The sequence below is a fragment of the Glycine max genome, chromosome 19 (assembly GCF_000004515.6).
Source record: "Glycine max cultivar Williams 82 chromosome 19, Glycine_max_v4.0, whole genome shotgun sequence".
NCBI lineage: Eukaryota > Viridiplantae > Streptophyta > Magnoliopsida > Fabales > Fabaceae > Glycine > Glycine max.
The window spans coordinates 37,761,714-37,784,536 of NC_038255.2; the positions used below are offsets into that span (position 1 = coordinate 37,761,714).

The following is a 22,823-nucleotide window of genomic DNA, read 5'->3' on the forward strand; positions in this document are numbered from 1 at the left end:
TTTAAAACTTTTTACAATAAATGTTATTTATCTAAAATCAAAACTCATTTATTGCATAGGACTAGAAGTATATTTAAATAAAAAAATATGAATTTAAATTTGATCGTAAAAATATTATACCATTAATCGATAAGGAATTATCATATGATAATGTGTGATTAAATATCATAATAATAAGAGAATAATGTGAAAATCTTTTATTTAATCAATACATTTAAATTAAATTGAAAAAAATATTAAAAATGAAATCATTGAAGAAGAAAGAAAAAGACAAAAAAGAGAGTAAAGAAAGCGAGAAATTTAAACTGTGAAAAAAAAAACGAAAAAACTTATGGTTTAAGAAACCAACCTCAGCACTGAACAGAGGCAGTTAAAAAACTGAGTGATGATGGACTACACCTACGACACCAAGCATCGCACAATGGGTAAGCCTTCCCTCTCTTCTCTTCTCTGTTCTTTGTTTTTTCTCTTTTTTCACTGTTAAGTGTTAACTTCCATCCATCATTTCTTCTTGCATTTTCCTTCTCTTTGGCAACCTAGAAGTAAATAAATAAATGGGTGCGGGACCACTGAGTCAATGCAAAGGTCAAAAACCCTAAAGAGCTTTTTATTTTTTGCTCTGGAACTGTGCATTTGTGTTGTGTTGTGGTAATGGCTCATTGTTTGTGTTGTCTGTTGTATCCTATTTATTTATTTTATGACACTGAATAAATAAACAAAGAAATAGTTTTGTTTTTTACAAGTAAAGTGTATCATGGGGTTTGAGGTTTACAGTGGCCGACAGTACTTGCATTTTGCTTATAATTTTTTTTATAGTTGACCCTTTGGTCAGCCCTTTGAATTTTGTTTCTAATTTTTTTTACTTTTTTTTTTCATGGAGGAATAGTTTATTGAAGGATCTTTGGCTGTTGGTGGTGTTATTTATTGAAGAATGGACCCATTGATCACTTTATATTAGGACTGTCTGTCTTTTTGTGTTGTGCCCCACTTGGCTCTTTCAACATCTGATATCATAATAAGGTGTATTATTTTATATACTTATGGTAAGGATTCTAATAGCATTTATACTTCATTCAATCTAAGATGTGCATGTAATTGGCCTTAAATGCCATTAATTTTACCATCAGGGGTTGGGTCTAGCGGAAGGAGCTAGTCTCCCATAACGTGGAGAACCAATGTTCGAATTCCTGCCGGGAGAGGTGCCCACATTTAGTGTCTAACCATACCTTGAACAGGATTGCTTCCGAAGGAGGAGACCTGTGCAAAACCAAAAACAAAAAAAAATGTCATTAATTTTATGCAATGTGTATGGCTCATTTCATGGTTGCTCATGTTATGTGTGTGATTACTGCTGATGCCATTGATTTTCTCCGTGCAAAATAAAGGTTTAATGCATTATGTGACTGGTGTTTTACTTACATTGGCTACAGAACCTCATGGGATAAGGGGTGTAATGGACTTGGAGCATCAAATTCACTACCTGGAAACTGAGGCTTATAGTTCTATTTTGAAGGCTTTCATTGCTCAATCTGATCTTCTTACTTGGGTAAATTAATATTTATTCTAAATCTGTTTTTCGTGACCAAGTTTGTCTCCTCATTGAGTGTGCTCTTGTGAATTGTCTTCATGCAAAGTAGCTGCTGAAAATTTGTTTGTGGCTGCAGGGCAAAGAGGGGCTTATGACTGAGCTGCGAAAGGAACTAAATGTTACAGATATTGAACATGGAGAAATCCTACTGAAAATAAATTCAGACCAGTTAATTAAGCAGATAAGGTGATTGTTTTCTTGTTCATATTCTGATGCATGGATTTGACTCCTCTAAAGTTAGTAAATGTATAAAGTGAGAAACTAAGGGTGTTTCACCATTGTTTTAAAGTTAGTTAGGGCCACCAGGTACATCAATTCAAATCAACAGTACATTCACTTTTACTTTCTTACTTTACACACTTGCTCACTCTAGAAGAGCTAAATCCTTATGCACATTATTTGGTTTGATTGTTATGATGATGCAGAGTCTTTACCACTTTTGACATATAACTACGCAGGGAGCAGAGGAAATTGGCATCTCAAGCTAAGGATTATATTAAACCTAGTGCTCCTGATTGTGTTTGTGCTTCGATGGGAAATTCAGTGATAAGAATGAAAACTCCTTCCTCTGCTGCATTTTATACTCAGAAGAAAATGTCACACTGCCAAGCTTCTCTAATTTCCACTCCCATTCCTTCTCCAATGCCTGTGAGAAAATCAAGCCTAATACAAATATTAAATTCGTATTGCTTTCTTGCTGCATTTAGAGTCTACTTGATTTAGATTCTAGAAACTTTTGAAACAAGGCCAGGTTAATGCCCTGAAGGGTCTGAACAGCATGCAAACATTTCTGGCAAAAATTATGAGAATTGAATATGGAGTTTGACGATAAACATTTTTGCCTTGAACTACATATTTGCATTCTTTTTGGTGATTTTCTATTTGAAAAGAAATTTTTCTAACAATATTCAATGTTTTACCTTTCTAAGGTATTTGATCTTATGGGTGTTTTCACAGACACACAGGCTGCATGAATCTTGTTCCCCTGATTTATGTGTAATGTGTGGTGCTTGTTCAGAATCAGTTTCATACCTGTTATTACACAGTTCTGCTTCTGTTTCTTTATGGTATTCCTTTTTTGGCAATTTTGTAAATTGAATCTTACGTGTGTCCTAGGTCTTTGGATTAATTATTGATGATTAACTTTCCTGGCTTTGATAGAAGTAAAGAGGCAAAACTTTTGACAATGTTCACTCTAAGCTACATTTTAGTGTATTTGGATTGAGAGCAACTCAATATTCTTTTAGGTTTCTATGGTCCAACACTTGACCTTAGGATAAAGATTAGGCATCTGGTTTTTATTTGGTGGTGTAAGGCATATGCATTTATTGGTGTAAGACATATGCCTTTTTATGTGGTTTGATCGGTTTCCCTAGTAAAAATATGTTGAGGGATTCCACAATACATTTTCCCATTAATTTTTCCCTCTTTTTTCTTATGTATCTTCTGTTTGGTCTTAGGTTAAGAAATATTTCAAGTCCTTCATTCTCTTTGTAATTTTCCCCCCTTATTTTAATGAATTCCTTCTTAATCTGTTTTAAATATTATTTTTACAAAATTAATCCTCTAAAATCTAAATTGCTTGTTTCAACAACTGATTGCCATACCTGTGAGTCCCAGTTCGCAACATGCTTTTATTTGATATCTATGATCACTCAGAACTACATGACAAAAACTGTTGAGCCTCATGCTTATTAACTGTGGTTTTGTCTGTGCCAGCCAAAATTTAATGATGATCCATTGAATGCTGAGTTTGCCCACGGAAATGTGCAGCAATCTATGGAAATGTTAAATTGTAATGTTCAGTTACCACCTGTTGGAGGAGGAAGAGGACTGAAAGGAAAGTATCCATTGCAGAAGGATTTACACAGATCTCACCTTGTCAAGTTAAAGAAAAGATCTGATTTAATTCAGCTTCGTGCAACAGATAGGGTTATCCACGATGTAAGCAAAATCTTTATTTGCGTGTATTTTTTATTGGATTTTTGTTATTTTTTTCATTTTCATTGGCTTTTCATCGAACTTGTAGATATGAAGAAATAACCAGAAGATACACTTTGTAGTGGATAAAGCCATGTTTAAATGTTGATGATCACCGTCTATCATAATAAATCCTTAAAGCTTCCATGAACATCAAATGTTTTTTATTGATATTATTAAACAAATGGTGCAAAGCAGGATACAATTCTTACATTCCTCTTCCTGTTTCTTCTTTTGTTTACTTGTTTTCATTTGTGGTGAATCTCTGCCCTTTTTATTTTTGCAATCTATTCTGGGGTATACCTGATTCTTTTTTTTTTTTGTCAGGACCAATTTTCCGATGTTATGCAGTAAATTCCTCTTTTAGCATTTCTAGGATCTCAGTTATTGATTTTGGCTATCTCAAAGCCTTTTTAGCAACCTTAGCATGGATTATACGTTTATTTGTATAATTAATGCGTTCTCTGGTATTTATAGAAACAAAATTACTCAACTGTACAGCATTATGCTGTCAGAATCAGAAGGTTTATGCCTAGCAAAAGATTTTCCTTTTCTTCAGTTGCATTTTAAAGAGTGCTCTTTTTTTCTTATTTATCTTTTTACAGATTATCAGTGAATGTGAATGGGTTTAAAAACAAAATATATTGTAAGGTAGGATAGTTATTTTATTGATTTTGACATGTGATTCTGTTTTCAACCTAGAACAATGGAAATATAAAGAGTGCCGCTGTGGCATTTAAGAAGGCTCATTTTGTAAATGGAAATTTATAAATTATTGAAAAGATCATATTAAATACCAATTCTTCATGGACTAAATTATGTCATGCATGGTTTCTTTTTTACTGTTCCATATATTTGATTCATGATTTGATGCCTATTGCCTACTCAATGAGTTTCTGAGTAGGATATTTTACCTATTTGTTGTTTAATAAATTGTGCACTCACCAACCAATTAACATATACTGTAATTTCAGGTTTTAAATAATTCATATTGGAATATGTTACTTCATTATTTTTGGCAGGTTAAGAAGATGCTTTTCAGTAGAGGGAAACCTGACCCAGTTGATATTGAGAGAGCAAAAAGGACTCTTACGGTTATTTCTGCCTTTTGAGATGCACCAAGTTACCTTAAATTTTTGTTTTCACTCTTTAGATATACTGACAAATTGTATCATATGAATATATAATTTGCTCCAGGAACAAGAAATAGCTATAACTGAAGCACTTGGTAAAGTGGCTAATGTGTTAGAGAGGGGTAAGAATAACTTTGCTAATATTCTTCTTGTTTTTCTCTCTTTATCTTGTTTTCATGAGTTAACATTTGGTTTTGCAAGGTGATGCACCTAATCAGATGCAACGTTATGAACTCTCTAAGAATACTCCTGGAGGACAAGAAATGATGATACATGCTAATTTCCGTGAACTAATTGGTAATGGTAGGTTGAATAAACATGGGGTTCATTCTGATCTGTGCAGTTAGGGTGATGATTTCATGGCATAGATATGGAGCTTTTAACTCTGATGAGGCTATACAACTTATATAGTGATATTGCTGGATTGGTTTAGTGAACAGTTTACTTGTTTAGGATTAACTAGTAGCTAACCGATGTGAAATGAACACTTTAATGTGGCTTATTTCAACACGTGCCAAATTATACTACTAGTCTACTACTACAAACAGCTTATTTAAGTATATGCTGTAAGTTAGAATCCAATCTGTTCCCATTCTCCAGGCAATGGTTCATATTTCTTATCAGTTATTAATGCTTCACAATCCTGGTAGTCTAAATCATGTATGTGGTCATTGGTCTTCTGATCGTTCATTAAAGGCATTTGTTTTGTATGTGGATATGGATGTGTAGATTGAATCATTTGTTATTAGTGGGGTAGTGGGGGATGAGTCACATTGATCTCCATTTTAGCTGAAGTGATAAATCATCCTAAATAGTATATTTGGTGAGAAGAAAGAACATATATGAATAATATGCATTTTTTTGTTGTTTGCTTGAAGAGAAAATAAAGAGAAATAAGAGAGAGAAAAAAAGACTGCTTTTTAGAAACAAAAATTCAAAAATGACTCCTAGTATACTAGTTGTGTTTTTCATAAGTTTGATGATCATCTTATTAAAATCCAATTGAATATAGTGGGTTCTTAAAAGAGATTTTAAGTCACTATTTTGTCTTTTTTTTCTTCCAAATGATGTGGTCCTACCTTCGTCATTGTGAAGCAGTTTAAAAAGAATAATTTTCATACACTATCAGTGTCATTTTTTACGCAATCAACCAATAGAAATCATGCTACATATGATTTTTAAGATAATCATTATAGAACTCTACAAACATACCATCCTTACATAGGTAATTGGATTGAATTCTAAAACAAATTTTCAGTTACATTTGTTGTGTATATGACACATACAAATAATGTTGAAACCTTTTAGAAATATACATTTACTTTCTGCTTAACATTGCTCAATCCAATGAAAGTGTTATGCCACCGTTCCGTCAAGCAGGCTTCTACATTCTTCAGCCATTCGAGAATATAAGTTTTTGGACAAAGAAACAAAGAAAATCAACCTTGGTTTAGGCCACTGATGAAGCTGTGTCGGAAACTTTGTGCCTAAAGGTGCCACCTCTTATACAAATCAAGATAAGAAGAGTACGTAAAGGTTTAGAACTTATGGCTTTTATACAAATCAAGGTGCCACCTCTTTCGGTGTGGGGTTGAAGCTTGAAGGTTACAACTCATAATAAAAGGATTTGCAAGGGCGCTCTTGAACTAACAAAGAACTTAAAGGTAAAAATTTTACTCACCAGTGTCCTTTGATAATGGTTAAGGAATTAATCAGTAGAGATTTTTTAAAATTGTTAAAAACCATAGTAAAATGTATTGTTACATTCTCCGATAAAATTCTTTTCACTTTTGAGTCCTTAAACCAGTTTACTTATGCATTATATTGGTAAAGGCCTAAATGGTATCACTATCAGGTAAAAGATAATTTTTTTTATGTCTGAATGTTATAATTTTTGCGGAATTCTTACAATCATGATTTTTTGGTTGATTATGAGTATTCTTGAAAATCTTTATATAATTTTTTTGGGGAATCAAAGAAATTATTTATCACGTTTAGTAAGAAATTAGTATTTCATAACTTTATATGATTGTATTAAATACCAAAATGGTATGTCTTGCTAGATAATGTTATCCTTTTAAGTACGTAGTTATGAGTTTGATAACTGATTCATGCATAAGAAAAATATTTATTGGGAAAGGTCAATCCTTTAAATGGATTTCATTAGATAAAAGCATATAAGTTTTAATATTGATGGGCAACATAATTATAAAATAAGATATGAATTGTTTAAATAAAAAATAATGTTTCATTAAAATTACATATAATTGTCTAAATATTAACTTTTAATTTATTTTTTATAAATTATAAAAATATGATTTGAACTAAATTTTACAAAATTATATTTTATTTATGTGGTTTCTTCTCTTAAAATTATAAACATTTTTTTGAGTTTTTTAAAATTATAATTATTATTCAAATACTTTCTTCAAAGGATATTTGAATAATAATTATTTAATTTGTAATGTTTAAATTAATAATATACCTTAAATATATGTGTCAAAATTATTATTATATATATTATATAAATTAATACATTACTATATATTATATTTAATATATTTATTTTTGTCATTATATTAATTATTATATGTATAATCTATAACAATAGATAAACGAGATATTTAATTGGATGATTGTTTTTTGTCTCTACTTTTAGTAGACCATTTTATCCTTCAAAACTTAGATTAAAAAATAAAACAAAAATCCAAATCTACCTATACACACATAGAGAGCACAATTCTATTCCCCATTTGTCTCTCCCTATATAACTAGGAAGGTGGTTATTATCACTCGCATTGCATCAAACAAAAACCAAAACCAAAACCGAAAATGAAACCAAAACCTTGAGAAAACTGAACATGACGCAGGACCCCGTCGGAGAGAACCACTTATGGTGTCATCAGAGGAAGAGATTGCAAAAGCTTCGTGGAGACTTAATGTGAAAGAGTTTTGTTTGCCAAGTCAAAAAAATGATCATCAAAATCATCGATCCTTCACTTCTGTGACTTTCTTTGTAAATCCAGTGAGGCATTCTTTTTTTTTTTTTTCCTTTCTATTTTCTGTTGAAAGTTGAAACATTTCTTTTCTTTTTTTGTTTTGAGTTATGCAAATCTAGTTAGCCATTCTTCACCTTTTTCCTCTTTTTCTTTCTTTGAATGTCTTAAGTTTCTGTTTTGTGTAATGGGTGTGGTTTGTTTACATTGGTGACATGTTGAATTGTGATGGGTTTAATTTTGTTTTGAGTGCAAGTGTTTTGCTTTGTTCAAATCCAATGTACCTTTGTTTGCCCTTTTAAACTTAAGAATAAAATTATGTATACATCATCAAACATATTAAATTAAAATTAATATGGACATCAATTTACATATATAATAAGAGATATTATTTTAATATATAAATATTAGTACAATAAAGTATGATAGTGCAATAGAAATGTAAACATATAGGCCCAATAGAAATATGATAATGATAATAATTTATTATATATTTCGTAAATACTAAAATAGTGAATATTATATTTTGTAATTAAAAATATTTTTATTCAAATGAGTTGATAATTGATAATATTAATGTATAATATGATTTAAAGTTATAACATATTAATAAGGGAGTTTAATTTAGTTGATTAAACAAAATGAGTGAATGATTGTAAATTTTTTGACACTTTCTTTAATTACTGATAAAAAAAGTTACAATACATTCAAATTAAGGTAATCAACAAAATTTATGATTTATTAAAATAGTAAATGTAGATTGATTTTATATATTGAAGTAACATAAATACATACATTTATATTCAAATAAATTAAAATATAATACAAATGTAAATTATAACTCAAATTTAAAAATCTCACTTCATACGAATATATATAAAGCACCTAAACAACAAATTATCATTTAGGCATTTAATATATAATTGTTATAATCCCAACAATAAATTTATGGAATTTTCCAATTTTATTTTAATCATTTTATCATTAAATTGTTTTAATTATTTTTAATCATCAATATTTTAATATTACATGTCTCACCAGTAATTTGATTTGATTTAAGTAATATTATAAATATTTTTCATTTGATTTAAATAATTATTGATAACACAATAAATTATTTGTAAAATAGTTCAAGTGAAAACTTGATTTAATATATTAATTGAAATGGTTAAAATAAATAAATGTGTTTATCATATGATATTAATTCATTAATTTATTTATAATTATCTTTCTTATTAGATCAAATTATACTTAAAGTCATTTATCCTCAAAAATCAAAATTAAATTATAAACTTTATATATACAAACCAATAAATTAAAAGGTGGTTTGTAAGGTAAAATTATATTGCTTTTTATAATTTTGAATATAATTTTATCCAAAGATGATAACTCAAGTTTACTTGATACTTTTTTTTTTTTACGGTGTAAACATTTTTAGATGACTTATAAAGCTTAAAAAGGTAAATTAAATAAAAAATAAATTCTATTATAATTAAACAACTTCACTTAATTTTTGTTATCCCAAATCAAGCCTCAATTACTCCCTCGATTATTGTTTATTATTTCAAATGTAATTTTTTTCACTTCATACATTTTTTTCTTCTGAAAATATATTTGAAAATTTTAACAACATTAATTTAAGTATTCATATTAATATAGTATTGTTTAAAAATTTAAATAAACATTGATTTGAATCAATTTTACAAATTATTAGATATATTATCAATCCTTAAACCAAATAAAATATAAATTAAACTACATTATACTATGATATATCCAAATAATTCTATTAATATTGATCACTATTGCTAACAAATTGATTTTACTGCTTATAATATTTTGTATATATGATAACATATTAAATTAACTAATTTAACTTAAAAATTTGCTATAAAATAAGGTTTTGCTACACAGACAACACATATGTAACTTTTTTTAAGTTTAAAGATTAGTCATTTAATAAAATTTTTAAATATTTTACATTAATAACACGATTCCCAAGAAAAAATGAACTACATAACTTTTTTTGAAAACAAAGTAAAGAAAAACATGTAACATCTTACTAAAGTGAATCAGAATCAGATTCTACCTTGGACAACTTCCACCTGATAATAATTTTTTGAATCATGTATATATAAAAATATATTTAAATGTTTGTTGACATATCTGCTAACAATATTTATTAAAATTTAAATTAAATAATTAATAATATATTAAAATTAAAAACAATATAAAAAATTACTCAAATAAATTATAAAATGTTAATTTAATAGTCACGAGAGATCCGATAAACTAAGATGTCATATGAGAACTCCATTCATAAAATATTAAATGACGTTTATGTATAATTATACGAAATATAATTTTTGTTGGGTACAAATGCAAAAGATATAAATAGAATTAGTTATAGAGTAAAGTGAATCATTTGGATATAATTGATGATATATATATATATATATATATATATATATATATATATATATATATATATATATATATATATATATAATAAGCATAAGTGATATAAATTGAAAGATATAAACTGAATATATAAACTAAAAAAAGATGATTCCATCATCATTTTATTATGACATTCTCAATTTTGATTCTTGCTCTTATCATCAAATCAAATAAAAAGACTGAATTTTCAATTCCGTTCATTTTCCTTATAAAAGTGAAATAATTATTTATGAGACCAATTCCGATTGAGTTTTTCAATTTTTTTATTATGAAATTAATATGAATTTGAAAACGTAATCATTGTCAATTCTCACTGTTTTATTATCAAATCAAATAAAAAAGTTTGAATTTGGAAATGTAATATTTAATAAAAATGTAATATTTCAAATTCATTCTTTATCCATTCTTTTACATGCTTCCCTGCCTCTTTCTACTCTATATGACATTTTTTTCCTCACTTTGTTTGTCTGTTTCATTTTATATTTCTCTCTCTTTTTGTATTATTGTATAACCGTATTATCTTTATTTTTTTCCGTTTTAGGGTGTAGCAGAGTGTGTTCTTATATATTCATCAAGTAACGATTTCATTCTCTTCCATTTTGTTTGTCATCTTCTACTTAAAAAAAAATAAAAATTACACACTGTCTTTTACAATAATTTTAAAACTGACATCTTCTTTTGTTTTTGTTGGTGGTGGTATGTTTATTTGGACTTTATATTATGTGATGGGTGTGTACGAAGCAGAATTAGTGATTGTGGTTATAGGTGACTTTGATGGCCAAGACTAGATGATGATTTGATCATGTTGCAGTGAGTTTTTGTTTTCTTTTTATTCTTTCTCTTTATTTTTATTCCTCTTGTTTCTGTTACTTATTATTACTATTATTATTATTATTTTATGTTTCAAAGATATTGAGGAACTGATATCTCCTTTTTCTTTCTTCTCTTTCTCTGGTTTCTTTTTCCTTCCTCTTATTGGTTCAATTGATATGTATTTTTTTATATTAGAAATCAAGATGACCTTTTGAAGTTGTATTAGACTCAAGTATGATTAAATTATGCAATATTTGTTTATCAAATTGTATGTACTTATCGAAGAGATAATTACTTTTTAGTTTTATTTTTATTTTTTTGAAACAATATAGCATGTAATGTTTTGTCATATTTTGATTTTTTTAATTTTTTTTATCAGGTTATGAGTTCGGGCTCTTTTGTGATAAAAAAAATAAAATAGATAGGTGATACAAGATAAATATGATGATTTGGTCTCGCTTTTTACAAATGGTGAAGAAGAACATTTTTATGTTAGAAGTTCATCTTTTTCTGCTATATTGCATATACAAGTTACTTTGTCTTTTAATATAGGTGTTCTGCACAAAAATTTATTGAATAACTATTTGATATCTATTTCTAAAGAGTTACATGTTAAAGTAATACTAATATAAGAAAATTTAAGTTTTAATTTTTATTTTACTATGATGACAACTTTTCCTTTTTAATTGAAAATAGTTTATTACCAATATAACTTCTCCTTTTTAATTGAATATTTTTTTATCTTTTATATTTCATTTTTAAAAATTAGCAAGTATAAGATTATTGAATTTTCATTTTGATTTTCAAAATTTCTCTTTTAAATATATCATTTTCGAAATATATTTAAATATTTAATGAAATATTTATAACACATTTATTAAAATTTAAACTTAATAATTAATATAATAAAAATTTAAAAATAATATTTAAATTACTCCTATAAATTATAAAATATGAATTTAATATTCGTTTAAAACAGAAACAATAAGCTAATTTAATTTATAAGAAATATATTGTGTACATTTACGACAATAAAATTCAAATTTAAGATCTTTTGTAAGTTAATCCACACTACTGGACCAAGTGACCAACTCTAGTGATATATATATATATATATATATATATATATATATATATATATATATATATATATATATATATATGTGTGTGTGTGTGTGTGTGTGTGTATATGTATAGTGTTCATATATGCTTTAATTAATTTATTCTTTAAAATGCTATAAATGGAGAAATCCTGACAGTCAAAGACTAAATCAAGAACAAGTGCATCGCTTTGGACATCAGATGAATCTTAGTTTGTTGTTTATTTTCTGACTGTATCTAAAATAAATAAATAAAATGATTAATGGGAACATTAATATCAGGCAATAAAAAGTGTTTTTCTTTAGTTTTATGATGTATTTTACCTATTTGTTGTTTAATAAATTGTGCACTCACCAACCAATTAACATATACTGTAATTTCAGGTTTTAAATAATTCATATTGGAATATGTTACTTCATTATTTTTAGTGTTCATATATGCTTTAATTAATTTATTCTTTAAAATCCTATAAATGGAGAAATCCTGACAGTCAAAGACTAAATCAAGAACAAGTGCATCGCTTTGGACATCAGATGAATCTTAGTTTGTTGTTTATTTTCTGACTGTATCTAAAATAAATAAATAAAATGATTAATGGGAACATTAATATCAGGCAATAAAAAGTGTTTTTCTTTAGTTTTATGATGTATTTTTAATATGCGTGTATATGAAAAAAAGAAAAAAAAAGCAAGTAGGAAGAGTAATTATACAAGATATTAATTAATTATTACGTACAGTGTTAATTTTTTATGTGTTCAAGTAATGAAACTGTAAGAAAAGAGGTTCTAGTAATGAGTAGAAGTTATAACCATTGCACAAAAAAAAGCGTGTATAAATGTACAATAATCCACTTCCTCCCACGTGCAACCTTAGTTGAATATAATTATTCACAGGTAGACAAGTAAAGAGGATAGAAATTGTGTGGCTGTGTGATGAAAAGAGTGTATAAACTAATAAAATATCATCCAATTCCAATGTATGTCCAATTTTGTGGTTTACGTAGAAGACAACATTCTCTCCTTACACTTAGGTCGCTATATATGTAACACGAAAAGGCAACGGTAACGCCACAGAAAACCTTTGTTGATTCAAAACAAGAGTATGAAGTATATAAAATCCGATGACGGGTCAAGTAACATAATATATGCTACCCTAAAAAAAAACCATAATGTATGCTGACGTTGTTGTACAATCTTAGGAAATTTCCTTGACTTACTAATGAATTTTTTTCCCTTGACTTATTATAAGGCACTCCAAGACGGGGAAACTTGGGAGCAAGTAACATATCAATGGTTGTTCTCTTCTTGTTGTTCTTGGGTAGTTTCCTTAATTAAACTTATATATTAGAGGTTCTCCATGATGGGAAAACTAGTGCATGCGTATAGGGCGACAATGGGATTTACCCTTCTTCTTTTTGTCCCCTTTTCTTATACTCAATTTTACTACATCAAATAATATCATTTTTTGTCTTTTTCTCTCATTTTTTTCTTAATTATGTGTATTTAATTGGAGGGAGAAAATAGGAAAAAGATTCAAGTAGTGATAATGATACTTATCAATTAATTTAAAAGTAGGATAAGAATAACCTAAGAAACTTTGTGATGAAGTTTGAAAGGTGAGAGAGCCACTGGATCCTGTATATATTATATTCTTAACGATTCTTTTGATGATTTTTGGATTTTTTTTTACATGATATCCTTTAGGCGAAGAATGAGTTAATTTCTTCGAAGAAAGAATTTATTTAAGAGACCTGTTTCATACATATAGTCATATAGATCCAATGATTAGAATTTTGACACATTTTTAAAAGACATAATTATTGTTAACTATATGATATTATATATTATTATTATTATTTTATTTTTGATTTTTGATTTCTTATTATTCCACTTGGGATAATGGTTACTAAATTCATATGTATATGTGTGTACGCACGTCGATTGTGTGCTGTTTAAAATTTAATGAAAAATGAGTTAGTTGTTTAATTAATAGAAAAAGGTAAATATTGTTAATTAGCATCTTTTTTTTGTAATTAGTATCTTAAGGACTACTATTTAGTATCTTAAGAGTACTAAGGAATTAAAAAAAATATTAAACTTCTCAGGAAAAAAAATATTATTAATATACTATGATTTCTAACATGTTCCTAATGTAATTTTCATTGAAATACTTTTTATTAGTAATTTCTTAACTAATGTCTTGAGTATGAAGGCAATCACTATGTTTAAAAAAGCTAGCCTAACTAATGAATCGAATAAATTAAGTTTGTCGGAAATGGTGATCGTCGACCTCAATTGATTGTAACTTGGCAGCACTACAAACTCGATCCCTCACCTTCTAATTGCGTGCCTTCACTTGCATGAATTTCAATATCCAAATTCCAAAGGAATTGAGAGTATGTTTTGGATAGAGAATTTTAATTGAGAAAAATAATATTTGAAAGAATTTAAATTTGCTGTAATTTAGAATTCATTGAATGTGTTTTTGTAAAGAATTTAAAATTTTGAAATTTTAAAACAGAATTTTAAACAATTAAAAATCTCTGGAATTTCAATTTTTTTTTAAAATGTGAGAAATTGAAATTCTCTTTTTACATTCTTCTGGAACATCGATCGGGTCTGAGCATAGAAGAACACGTATAACTAACATAATAATCATATATTTTTTTTTCTTTCATTTTTTCACCCTCATAATTTTAATTTTTTTTATCCAAACACAAATTTTTGAAAATAAAAGAATTTCAATTAAAGTATTTGAAATTACTAAAATTTAAAATTTCTCAAAATTTTAAAATCATCCCTCCAAACACACTCTAACATTAATTTATGCCTCTAACGAAGACAACGAAAACGAAACAAAATTAACCTGTTTTTATAACGGACACTGGAAGCTTCATTTCTTTGCCATATTCACAATGACAGAGGTGTGGTCCAATTGGACCTTGATTGACAAATTAAATTTCACTTTTATTGACAGTACTTTTCCCACACTAAATGCTTCTCATTCAAGCAATAAATATTTGTCGGCCTTCATGCGCACAAGCATAGGATTTAAGCAAAAAATCATGTTGAATTTAATTTGAACATGATAAGAATAATAAAAAGAGATAAAATAGCATTTTGTCTTGCGTCTAATTTCACCAACTTTTACTGCTTGTCCCACTAATTGAGTATACACTTATATATCATGTAATTGTAAATCAAGTAAATCATAGCGAGCTACATATTCTATTCGCACACTATTTAACACGTACTGCTTAAAAAGTAAAACAATTATGAGTATAGGTAAATTAAAGTGTAAGAGTAAGAAAACACATGTGAATTGATTCAAGTGGTTCCTTTTAAGTAAGTTTTTTGATTCGATCGAGTTCCCTAGATTAAAATATCATGCACACACAGTTTAACACATATTACTTACAAAAAGGAAAATTGAATTTTAATGAAAACAATCAAAGAAAATATTTTTTTATAAAATAAATTAAAAAATAGGTAAATTTCAACAATCACATTTAAGAAGGGTTCACTCATACATATCCACTTAGGTATTTAAGTCAGTCCTATAAATAAAAAACTCATACACATTCACTTAAGACACAACTACAAAAAGAAGCTTCTACATCGGTTGAAAACCGGTATCTACGACGGGCCCCACACCGTCTTTGTTCCAGATGTCGTTGTATGTCGACAACAACGACATCGGTCATCATAGGACCCGTCTTTGTAATGCAAGAATACAACGTCAGTGGCTATAAAAGAACAGACGTTATAAAAAAGGATTCAACGACGCACATATTAGACAACCCGTCGTTGTTTTGGTCCATTTCAACGTCGGGTTCGCAAGACCCGTCGTTGTTTTGTTTCCTGTCAACATCGGTGGCGGGCGCACCACCGTCGTTGTTTTGGTCCATTTCAACGTCGGGTTCACAAGACCCGTCGTTGTTTTGTTTCCTGTCAACATCGGTGGCGGGCTCACCACCGACGTTGTTTGGTAGTATGTCAACGTCGGTGGTGTGTACACCGTCATTGTTGTTTGAGGTTTCAACGACGGTGGCTGGAGCACCCGTCGTTGTTGGTAAATAAGGCTATAAAGACGGGTTTTCATAAGGACCGTCGTTGAAGTATTTTGCCTGCTCACAAAATTTGGGTTATACCATTCAAATTTCAAAAAAAAAGCTACATTTATATACAGCAAACATATATAAATACATTTAAAGGATAAATAACACAATCATGCATCAACCAAAAGAAAAGGGATATCGACGGTGACACTCACAGTGAGAATGTTATAGGTGGTTCAAAGTTCATCAAAGCCTTTCATGCATGCATTGTTTATATATATGAAAATAAAACAAAACCAGATAGGGTATATATATATATAATTACCACTCGAGCCTATAAGCAAAGGGAGCAATGGACACAGTAGCAAAGAGTTGTCGATAAGCAACAACGACAAGAGGGCTCATTCCAGATTCTATTGCAAGCATTTAAGTAATGTTCATCACTGCATAGACCAATTGCACAAGAACCAATTGCAAGTAGACCGGCACCCATATTAATTGTCTCTTTCTCACCCCTCAGTCTTAATTAGACCGGCACCCATATTAATTGCCCATATTAAAGCATTTAAGTGTTGTATGTGATGAATGAAATGCATGAGAGTGATGAAGTAACTTATAACTAGTTGATTCCAGTCATGTGCATGTCAACAAAATTTAATGATGCTTCTGATAGAAAACAAGGCAGCAAGTAGGGTTCACCGCGAATATTGAGAAGATAGATAGAACATACCTATATACAACTGCGTTGAACCATTGCTATTCATAGAAATTGTTACTAGTCTTCTGTGTTGGGCCAAAGATCAAATTTGCATCCTTTCAGGCCAAGCAGAATTTAACCTTCGTGCAAAATCTTCCACTTCCCTACAAGAAAAGAAACAAAGTCATCAAATGCAACATAAAAGACAAAACAAAAAAATAAACCACTCAACAATTAGCTGAGAAGATTATCCTCTTTCATAGGTTATATTTTGATATCACCATTCCAGAAGTTGTCAACTAAAATTAAATAAATGAATGAACTAGTACATAAGACAAATGCAACACGCTCAACACTGAAGTCAATTAAGCAAGACTCCTCTTGATTAATAATATTTTACATCTTATGCAATCAATGAAACATGCACTAAACCAGTCAGGAAGATTCTGCATTTCATCAAATGACGATATTAATTGCATGCAGCATTCAAAATATGAGAATTTCACCCAACTGCTTTAGCACTAATTACCTGAGCATGTGACAAACTCCTCAAGAACTCTCTTTAATCATATTTTTCATCCCCTGGTCCCCTTCCCTTGGAATCCCTGCAATCTCTTTAATCATAATAATGATAATATCAACCAAAATATTATTAGACTGAAAAAATGACACTAACAGTTGATATAATGTATGCCTAGCTGATCAATTCAACAATTCATGTAAGCCTAGCTAATCAAATTTTATAACTAGAACATTTTTCAGTTTCATGTATTAAGTTATAGTTCATGAATCCACAAACAAGGAGGAAACACACCTCTTCAATGCTTGTGCTGCTAGTCACTTTGCTGCTACTGAACTTTAGGAGCGGAATCCAAGCAAAAGCAAGGTCAAATGATAATATCATCTGCTCAAATGATAAAATCACTTATTATGGTAGATAATCCACATGTTGAATAACTAGTCTTCAACCCAAATTTAGGTATATAATAAACAAACAACAACAAAAGATTATCTCCATTACCTTCAAAATAACACTTGAGGCAGATTCAACCAAAATCTCCAGCCCCAAGGTAGCCATCAGTCATGCAAAAACAATGATACCCTGCACAGGAAATCTTATTAGTTATTAGCATGTACCTCTACCAAGCAACCATCCAATGACTGTGGACACTTCATTTGTTCACTTAACTGCTGCAGTGGCAAGCTTGGTGGTACTATAGCTGCACTAAATTGTTGCTGTGGTAATCAAATGCAGATGCAATGCAGTAGAAGGGGGTAAAGACAATATATTACTACAATTATATGAAATTGAGAAGATAATACTAAGAATAGAATATTAGTAGCATGACCGAAAATAAAATAGCCGCTGTGTCAAATAACATAACAATTGTCTCAAATACAGGGAAAAAAATACTCCAACGCCATCATTAGCCGTTTTGACTTATTGCTGTCTTTAAAAAAAATGTTGCCCATTTCTTTCGAATTGTGGTGATGATGCCGATGTCCAACGGTGTGTCATTAGCAAACCACTGCAAGTATTCATAATTGTAAGTTAGTACTGCAAATATAAAAATTCAGTTCCAATTGTATTGAAGTTTATGCATACCATGGACCAATCACTCTTTATGTCGCTGGCTATGATGTTCCAGATCCAATGCATTATGTAATATCCACATTCATAACAGCCGGTTTGAACGTGACTCTACATATGGAAAACATTTGAACATCGTATACATTACATAAGTTCATGACTTAACTAGACAACACTAACACATGGTACATAGCTGACTTACCTTTACTTCAATCCACTTTGGTGCAACTGCCTTAGTTTCAGGAGACAAGGTCTTCTTCAATTTTGTCATTACACTGCTTTTAAAAAACCACATCAACGCATATACAACAAAATGTCAATCAATAATGACCACTAAAGAAGGCTTGCAAAAAGTTATATGGTATGAGATAACCTATTAATTGTAGCTTTGATATGCATATCAGGTTTCCTACGCAAAGAACAGAACCAAACAACAACATGTTGCCTAGGACACAAAATTATGAGTTGCCAATGTTCCCTGCATGTCATTCACATTAGATACGTATACACCCAAACATCATTTGAAGTATGTTTGTTAAATAGCACTTACTGATGGAAGTAAGGTCCAATGTACACCTCTCGGTCAGATTCCTTAAGCCATCTTTCAAGATATTGTTCGCATTCGCTGCGTCTATCCTTTGAACAAACCAACGACTGTGGCTCAAGGAATGCATACATGAAACCTTGACTGAATATCTGACTCCACTCATGAATATACCTATTCACATGATTTGAAAGTATTGTAGTGGATCATGATATTGAATGAATGAGGAATGAGTTATATGAAGGAATTCACTTACATTAACCATAATTGTATGACAGATATGTTCAGACTTTTGTCTCCTGCTATTATTTCAATAACATCTGAATATGTGATGAATATCGATGTAGATGCATCTTCAATTCCAAGAAATCTCCCATCAAAGCTGATTTGAAGTGGCTTGTCGTAAAGATCGAAACTGTACTTCATCAATTCACGCAACGGATCATCTGCGTCCACATTAGCCGGCTTCGGCACATGTGCATCCTCGTTGTGTGGAATACGTTGTGGATGCTACATGGTTAATGAAAGTGGGTGAGTATTTGTACTGTAATCTATGAATGTTTTACTTTACGTATGTCAAATGAAACATGTTACCTCATCTAATACAGCTTTCACAAGGTGTGTGGGCCAAGCTACAAATGTATTGACGGCCTGCTTCACATATTGTATTTCTGAGGTGGCATAGGGGACCTCAGCCTCAGGATCAATAACTGTTTCTACACTTACCCTGACAACATCATCTGCATATGCCACTGTGTGTATGATTGAATCCCCCTCCATTATTTTCCCCATGGCCACCAACCTTAAATGAACCATAAACAAAGCTTTTTTTAGTGCATATAAAACAAAAACTAAACCATGAACAAAACACAAACCAAACCCAACAATTACAGCTGCAAGAAAAAACAAAACTCCGATTCAATTGTAAGTAAGGTAATATTTCTACAAACCTTTGTGTACCATCGTTACGCTGCACAAACAGTCCCATCAATGGTATGGCATCAGCATCCTGTTCTTGTGAAGCCTGCGCATTGGTAACAGCATTACTTCCCTGTGTGCTGACACGCGCACCTAGTTGTTGTATGTCCGGCTGAATTTGGAGTGCCTCTTGGGATCCTTTATTTGACAACTCTTTTTTAATAGCCTCTTTCAATGCATTGGTCATTATTTCCAAGGTCCTTTTATTTTCCTCTTCTAGCTGAGTCCTCAATTCTTCCTTAATTTGACTCCTCAATTCTTCCCTAATCTGGCCAGTCATGTCTTCCCTAAGCCTTGCAACAACTTCATCTAGTTGTTGTTGGCTGATGGACGTGGACGAGCTGCTGCATGTCCTTGATGCCCTTCCGTAGTACTGAGTAATAGTGACACCTGAGCCTGCTGCCCAAACGCGACCCCCATGGTCAGGTCGTCCAATGGCAGTGTTCAGTATGTCTTGCCGACCATGGGGTACAAACGAACCCTGCGTTACCTGCTCTTCTAAGGAGTCCTACACAAAACAAGTGACAGAAAAATACACAACGTGCAGTCATTTTCATTACAAAATACTTAAACATATGAACATTGCAACATATTGGTGAACTTACTATTTTATCTGCAATTTCCTGTGCAGAGTCAGATGTCATATTGCCAACAGCCCTGGTCCGAGCAACCTTCCACTTAACATGCCTTTTTATTGGGGATGGGGGTTCATCAACACTTGCTGGATTTTCACTCAACAATGCTTCCTCTTGTATCCTTTTTCGTTTCTGGTCTAACAATTTCTTCTCAAGCAAATCATATCCCCCACGTGAAAGTACGTGAGGGCAGTCGTTGTGTTTTTGAATTGATTGTGCTCGTTTCCTAATACCCTGTAATGTGACATACATAATTGTGGAGATTTTTTTGAAATTAAAATAATCAAATTGGCAAAAAAATATTCATTTGAAGTTACCATAAACAGATTCAACTAACCTCCCAGTTAGGTGTCAGGCGGGTTTCTTCAAATTGTTTCCACGCTTCAGGATCTAGTCCATATTTTGTCACAACATCCTGTGTTTGTTGACCTTCAGTCTTAGCAAACACAAATTTGCTAGTCAATGTGGACTTAAATTGCCGCCATCTCGTCGCTACTGTTGACATAACCTTCGTCTTCACCTTCGTAGCTTCTGCGATATCAAACTTTGCCTACATAACCAGGTGTCAAAATTTGTGGAAAAAGGCAGCCAAATGTATATCATTATACAATACTAGCAATCAACAATTTAATGACAATGTTCTGCCATAATACCCCAAGTAAAGCAAAAGCATCCAATCAGCATATAATGTAAGTTTACCATGCAGTCACAGCCATCAAATTTAATATCCAAATTGAACAAATAATAAATGAAAAAAAATATTGTGACACTCACTAATAACAGTTATTGCCTTAAAGTATGAATTCCTAGAAAAACTTCTTTTCATGGTTTGTTAAGAACATGCTTCAGCCTTCGCACAATTTGAGTTTTTATCAATGATGTTATTGATAATTCTTAAGTAATTTGAAATCATTACTAAAACATTGATTTCTCATGTTTTCTGTACAGTAGTTAAAACAACAGAGTAATAATCAAAACTTATGGCATACGCAGATTATTCACTAATAAAACAAAAGAAAAGTCGGTGCAGGTGATTAGTGAATTCATCTTCCAACTATGCAGATAGTATTTGCTGTTTTCCAAAATTTGGGTGCTAGAATTTCATGGTTCAATCACAAATTACCTTTATGCTGATGTTGTTATCACAAATTACCAACTATGCATTATAATTAATTTGTGGACATCATACCACCTATTTAACACCTAACATCTAATTAAATATTGAGATACATGGTTAAAAAATATAAATATAATAAACTATATGATGTGATAGAAGAAGAAACAAAATATAGTCAAAGTGTTTAAAATAGAAGAATACCTACCTTTTATTACAAATTTAATAAAATATGAAGAGGTATTTATCTCTCACAAGGCGACAAAAAAGGTCTGAATGTATGCTGTAAGAGGTATTTACGTTTGGTGCCTAATTATCTCCGAAGAAACATGTCTTAAATTAATTCAAAATCTTAGGTAAAATAAGCCAAGAAATTGACACATAAAAAAACCAAAAGCTGGTAATAGAATTGCAAAAAAAAGGACCAGTAGTGCTAGTATTGAAAATTTGATTTCAGCTATGTACAAACAGGTTATTCAACCAAGAAGCAATGTGCCCTTCAATCCAAAAACTTCCTAAAAATGAATCTGAAATCCACAAATAATGCACTAACAACAAATCTACACATTTTGCAAGCAAGGAAAGTTCACAAGCCTAGGCATCATGACTCCAATCAAATGTCTCAGCAATTAACTTCAAACCAGATAAGCTTAGTAGCAACAGAATTAAAATTCTTTGAATTCGAAGCAGAAACCCCATCCTGTTTCGAAGTAGTCTCACTCTGACCTAAAATGTGGAATATCTTCCACTCCCAAACCTGCTGGAGCTACCAGATACTTGTTCAGCTGAATTAGAACTATGTTCCGTCCCATCAACATCTCTAAGAAATTCAGGCTCCTTAGTGGTAACCATGAAGTCCATCAAGTTGCGGCTGAACCCCAAATCAGAATACACCCTCAAGGCATCCTAGATATGAAAATAGATACTACTAGATATAGCAGTGGCAGAACATTAAAAAAACTGATATATTGAATAATATCACAATAAAGCACCCATATATATGTTCATATCCTCTACTGTCAAATCAGACAAAGAACTCATATGACTGTGGCTCATTCCTTATGCAGTAGCCATAAAGCCAAATGAAACAAGCTAAGACTAAGGCCTAAAGTGTTTGCTAGGTCCAACAAGCTCAT

General features: G+C 30.5%; 4 protein-coding genes across 8 annotated transcripts; 1 reads left to right on the top strand and 3 right to left on the bottom strand.

The window, feature by feature from the left end:
- Positions 1–5,417, top strand: LOC100785958 (protein EMSY-LIKE 4). Of its 5 annotated transcripts, XM_006604201.4 has the most exons (9): positions 740–1,043; positions 1,128–1,306; positions 1,431–1,546; positions 1,665–1,774; positions 2,047–2,236; positions 3,308–3,532; positions 4,591–4,662; positions 4,766–4,823; positions 4,903–5,417. In XM_006604201.4, exons 3-9 carry the CDS (start codon positions 1,454–1,456, stop codon positions 5,046–5,048), a joined length of 894 nt encoding a protein of 297 aa, XP_006604264.1. In that variant the 5' UTR covers positions 740–1,043; positions 1,128–1,306; positions 1,431–1,453; the 3' UTR covers positions 5,049–5,417. The 5 variants fall into 5 exon arrangements, with proteins under 5 accessions (XP_006604267.1, XP_003553348.2, XP_040868432.1 ...); XM_006604204.4 differs by lacking the exons at positions 740–1,043; positions 1,128–1,306 and adding an exon at positions 1–425 and having other exon boundaries at positions 4,920–5,084; XM_003553300.5 differs by lacking the exons at positions 740–1,043; positions 1,128–1,306 and adding an exon at positions 187–425.
- Positions 5,418–16,532: 11,115 nt separating this feature from the next.
- LOC102666945 (uncharacterized) lies at positions 16,533–19,386 on the bottom strand. Its single transcript, XM_041012897.1, has 9 exons — positions 19,217–19,386; positions 18,967–19,134; positions 18,790–18,894; positions 18,619–18,691; positions 18,432–18,527; positions 17,847–18,354; positions 17,640–17,729; positions 17,355–17,439; positions 16,533–16,989 (listed from the first exon to the last, which is right to left on the bottom strand). The coding sequence occupies exons 1-6, from the start codon at positions 19,384–19,386 to the stop codon at positions 18,253–18,255; spliced, it is 714 nt and encodes a 237-aa protein (XP_040868831.1). The 3' UTR covers positions 16,533–16,989; positions 17,355–17,439; positions 17,640–17,729; positions 17,847–18,252.
- A 43-nt stretch (positions 19,387–19,429) lies between these two features.
- On the bottom strand, positions 19,430–20,292 carry LOC121174103 (probable inactive protein kinase DDB_G0270444). Its single transcript, XM_041012499.1, has 2 exons — positions 19,911–20,292; positions 19,430–19,762 (listed from the first exon to the last, which is right to left on the bottom strand). Exons 1-2 carry the CDS (start codon positions 20,216–20,218, stop codon positions 19,537–19,539), a joined length of 534 nt encoding a protein of 177 aa, XP_040868433.1. The 5' UTR covers positions 20,219–20,292; the 3' UTR covers positions 19,430–19,536.
- LOC121174188 (uncharacterized) lies at positions 20,248–21,890 on the bottom strand. Its single transcript, XM_041012898.1, has 4 exons — positions 20,911–21,890; positions 20,544–20,807; positions 20,329–20,446; positions 20,248–20,300 (listed from the first exon to the last, which is right to left on the bottom strand). Exons 1-4 carry the CDS (start codon positions 21,076–21,078, stop codon positions 20,248–20,250), a joined length of 603 nt encoding a protein of 200 aa, XP_040868832.1. The 5' UTR covers positions 21,079–21,890.
- Between the last annotated feature and the right edge of the window lie 933 nt (positions 21,891–22,823).

Bases quoted from the DNA above. Each gene is read 5' to 3' on its own strand.
- LOC121174103 (XM_041012499.1), bottom strand. From the start codon at position 20,218: ATGACTGGCCAGATTAGGGAAGAATTGAGGAGTCAAATTAAGGAAGAA. The intron at 19,763-19,910 runs GTTTGTAGAAAT...GGTTCATTTAAG, and splicing joins CGTAACGATGGTACACAAAG to GTTGGTGGCCATGGGGAAAA.
- LOC102666945 (XM_041012897.1), bottom strand. From the start codon at position 19,386: ATGAAGTACAGTTTCGATCTTTACGACAAGCCACTTCAAATCAGCTTT. The intron at 18,692-18,789 runs GTTATCTCATAC...TTTTAAAAGCAG, and splicing joins ATCAAAGCTACAATTAATAG to TGTAATGACAAAATTGAAGA. The intron at 18,528-18,618 runs GTAAGTCAGCTA...TTCCATATGTAG, and splicing joins CAAAGTGGATTGAAGTAAAG to AGTCACGTTCAAACCGGCTG.
- LOC121174188 (XM_041012898.1), bottom strand. From the start codon at position 21,078: ATGTCAACAGTAGCGACGAGATGGCGGCAATTTAAGTCCACATTGACT. The intron at 20,447-20,543 runs GTAAGTTCACCA...TGTTTTGTGTAG, and splicing joins AGGAAATTGCAGATAAAATA to GACTCCTTAGAAGAGCAGGT. The intron at 20,301-20,328 runs GTGTCACTATTA...GTACTACGGAAG, and splicing joins CGTTTGGGCAGCAGGCTCAG to GGCATCAAGGACATGCAGCA.
- LOC100785958 (XM_003553300.5), top strand. From the start codon at position 386: ATGATGGACTACACCTACGACACCAAGCATCGCACAATGG. The intron at 3,533-4,590 runs GTAAGCAAAATC...TATTTTTGGCAG, and splicing joins CAGATAGGGTTATCCACGAT to GTTAAGAAGATGCTTTTCAG. The intron at 4,663-4,765 runs GTTATTTCTGCC...AATTTGCTCCAG, and splicing joins GAGCAAAAAGGACTCTTACG to GAACAAGAAATAGCTATAAC.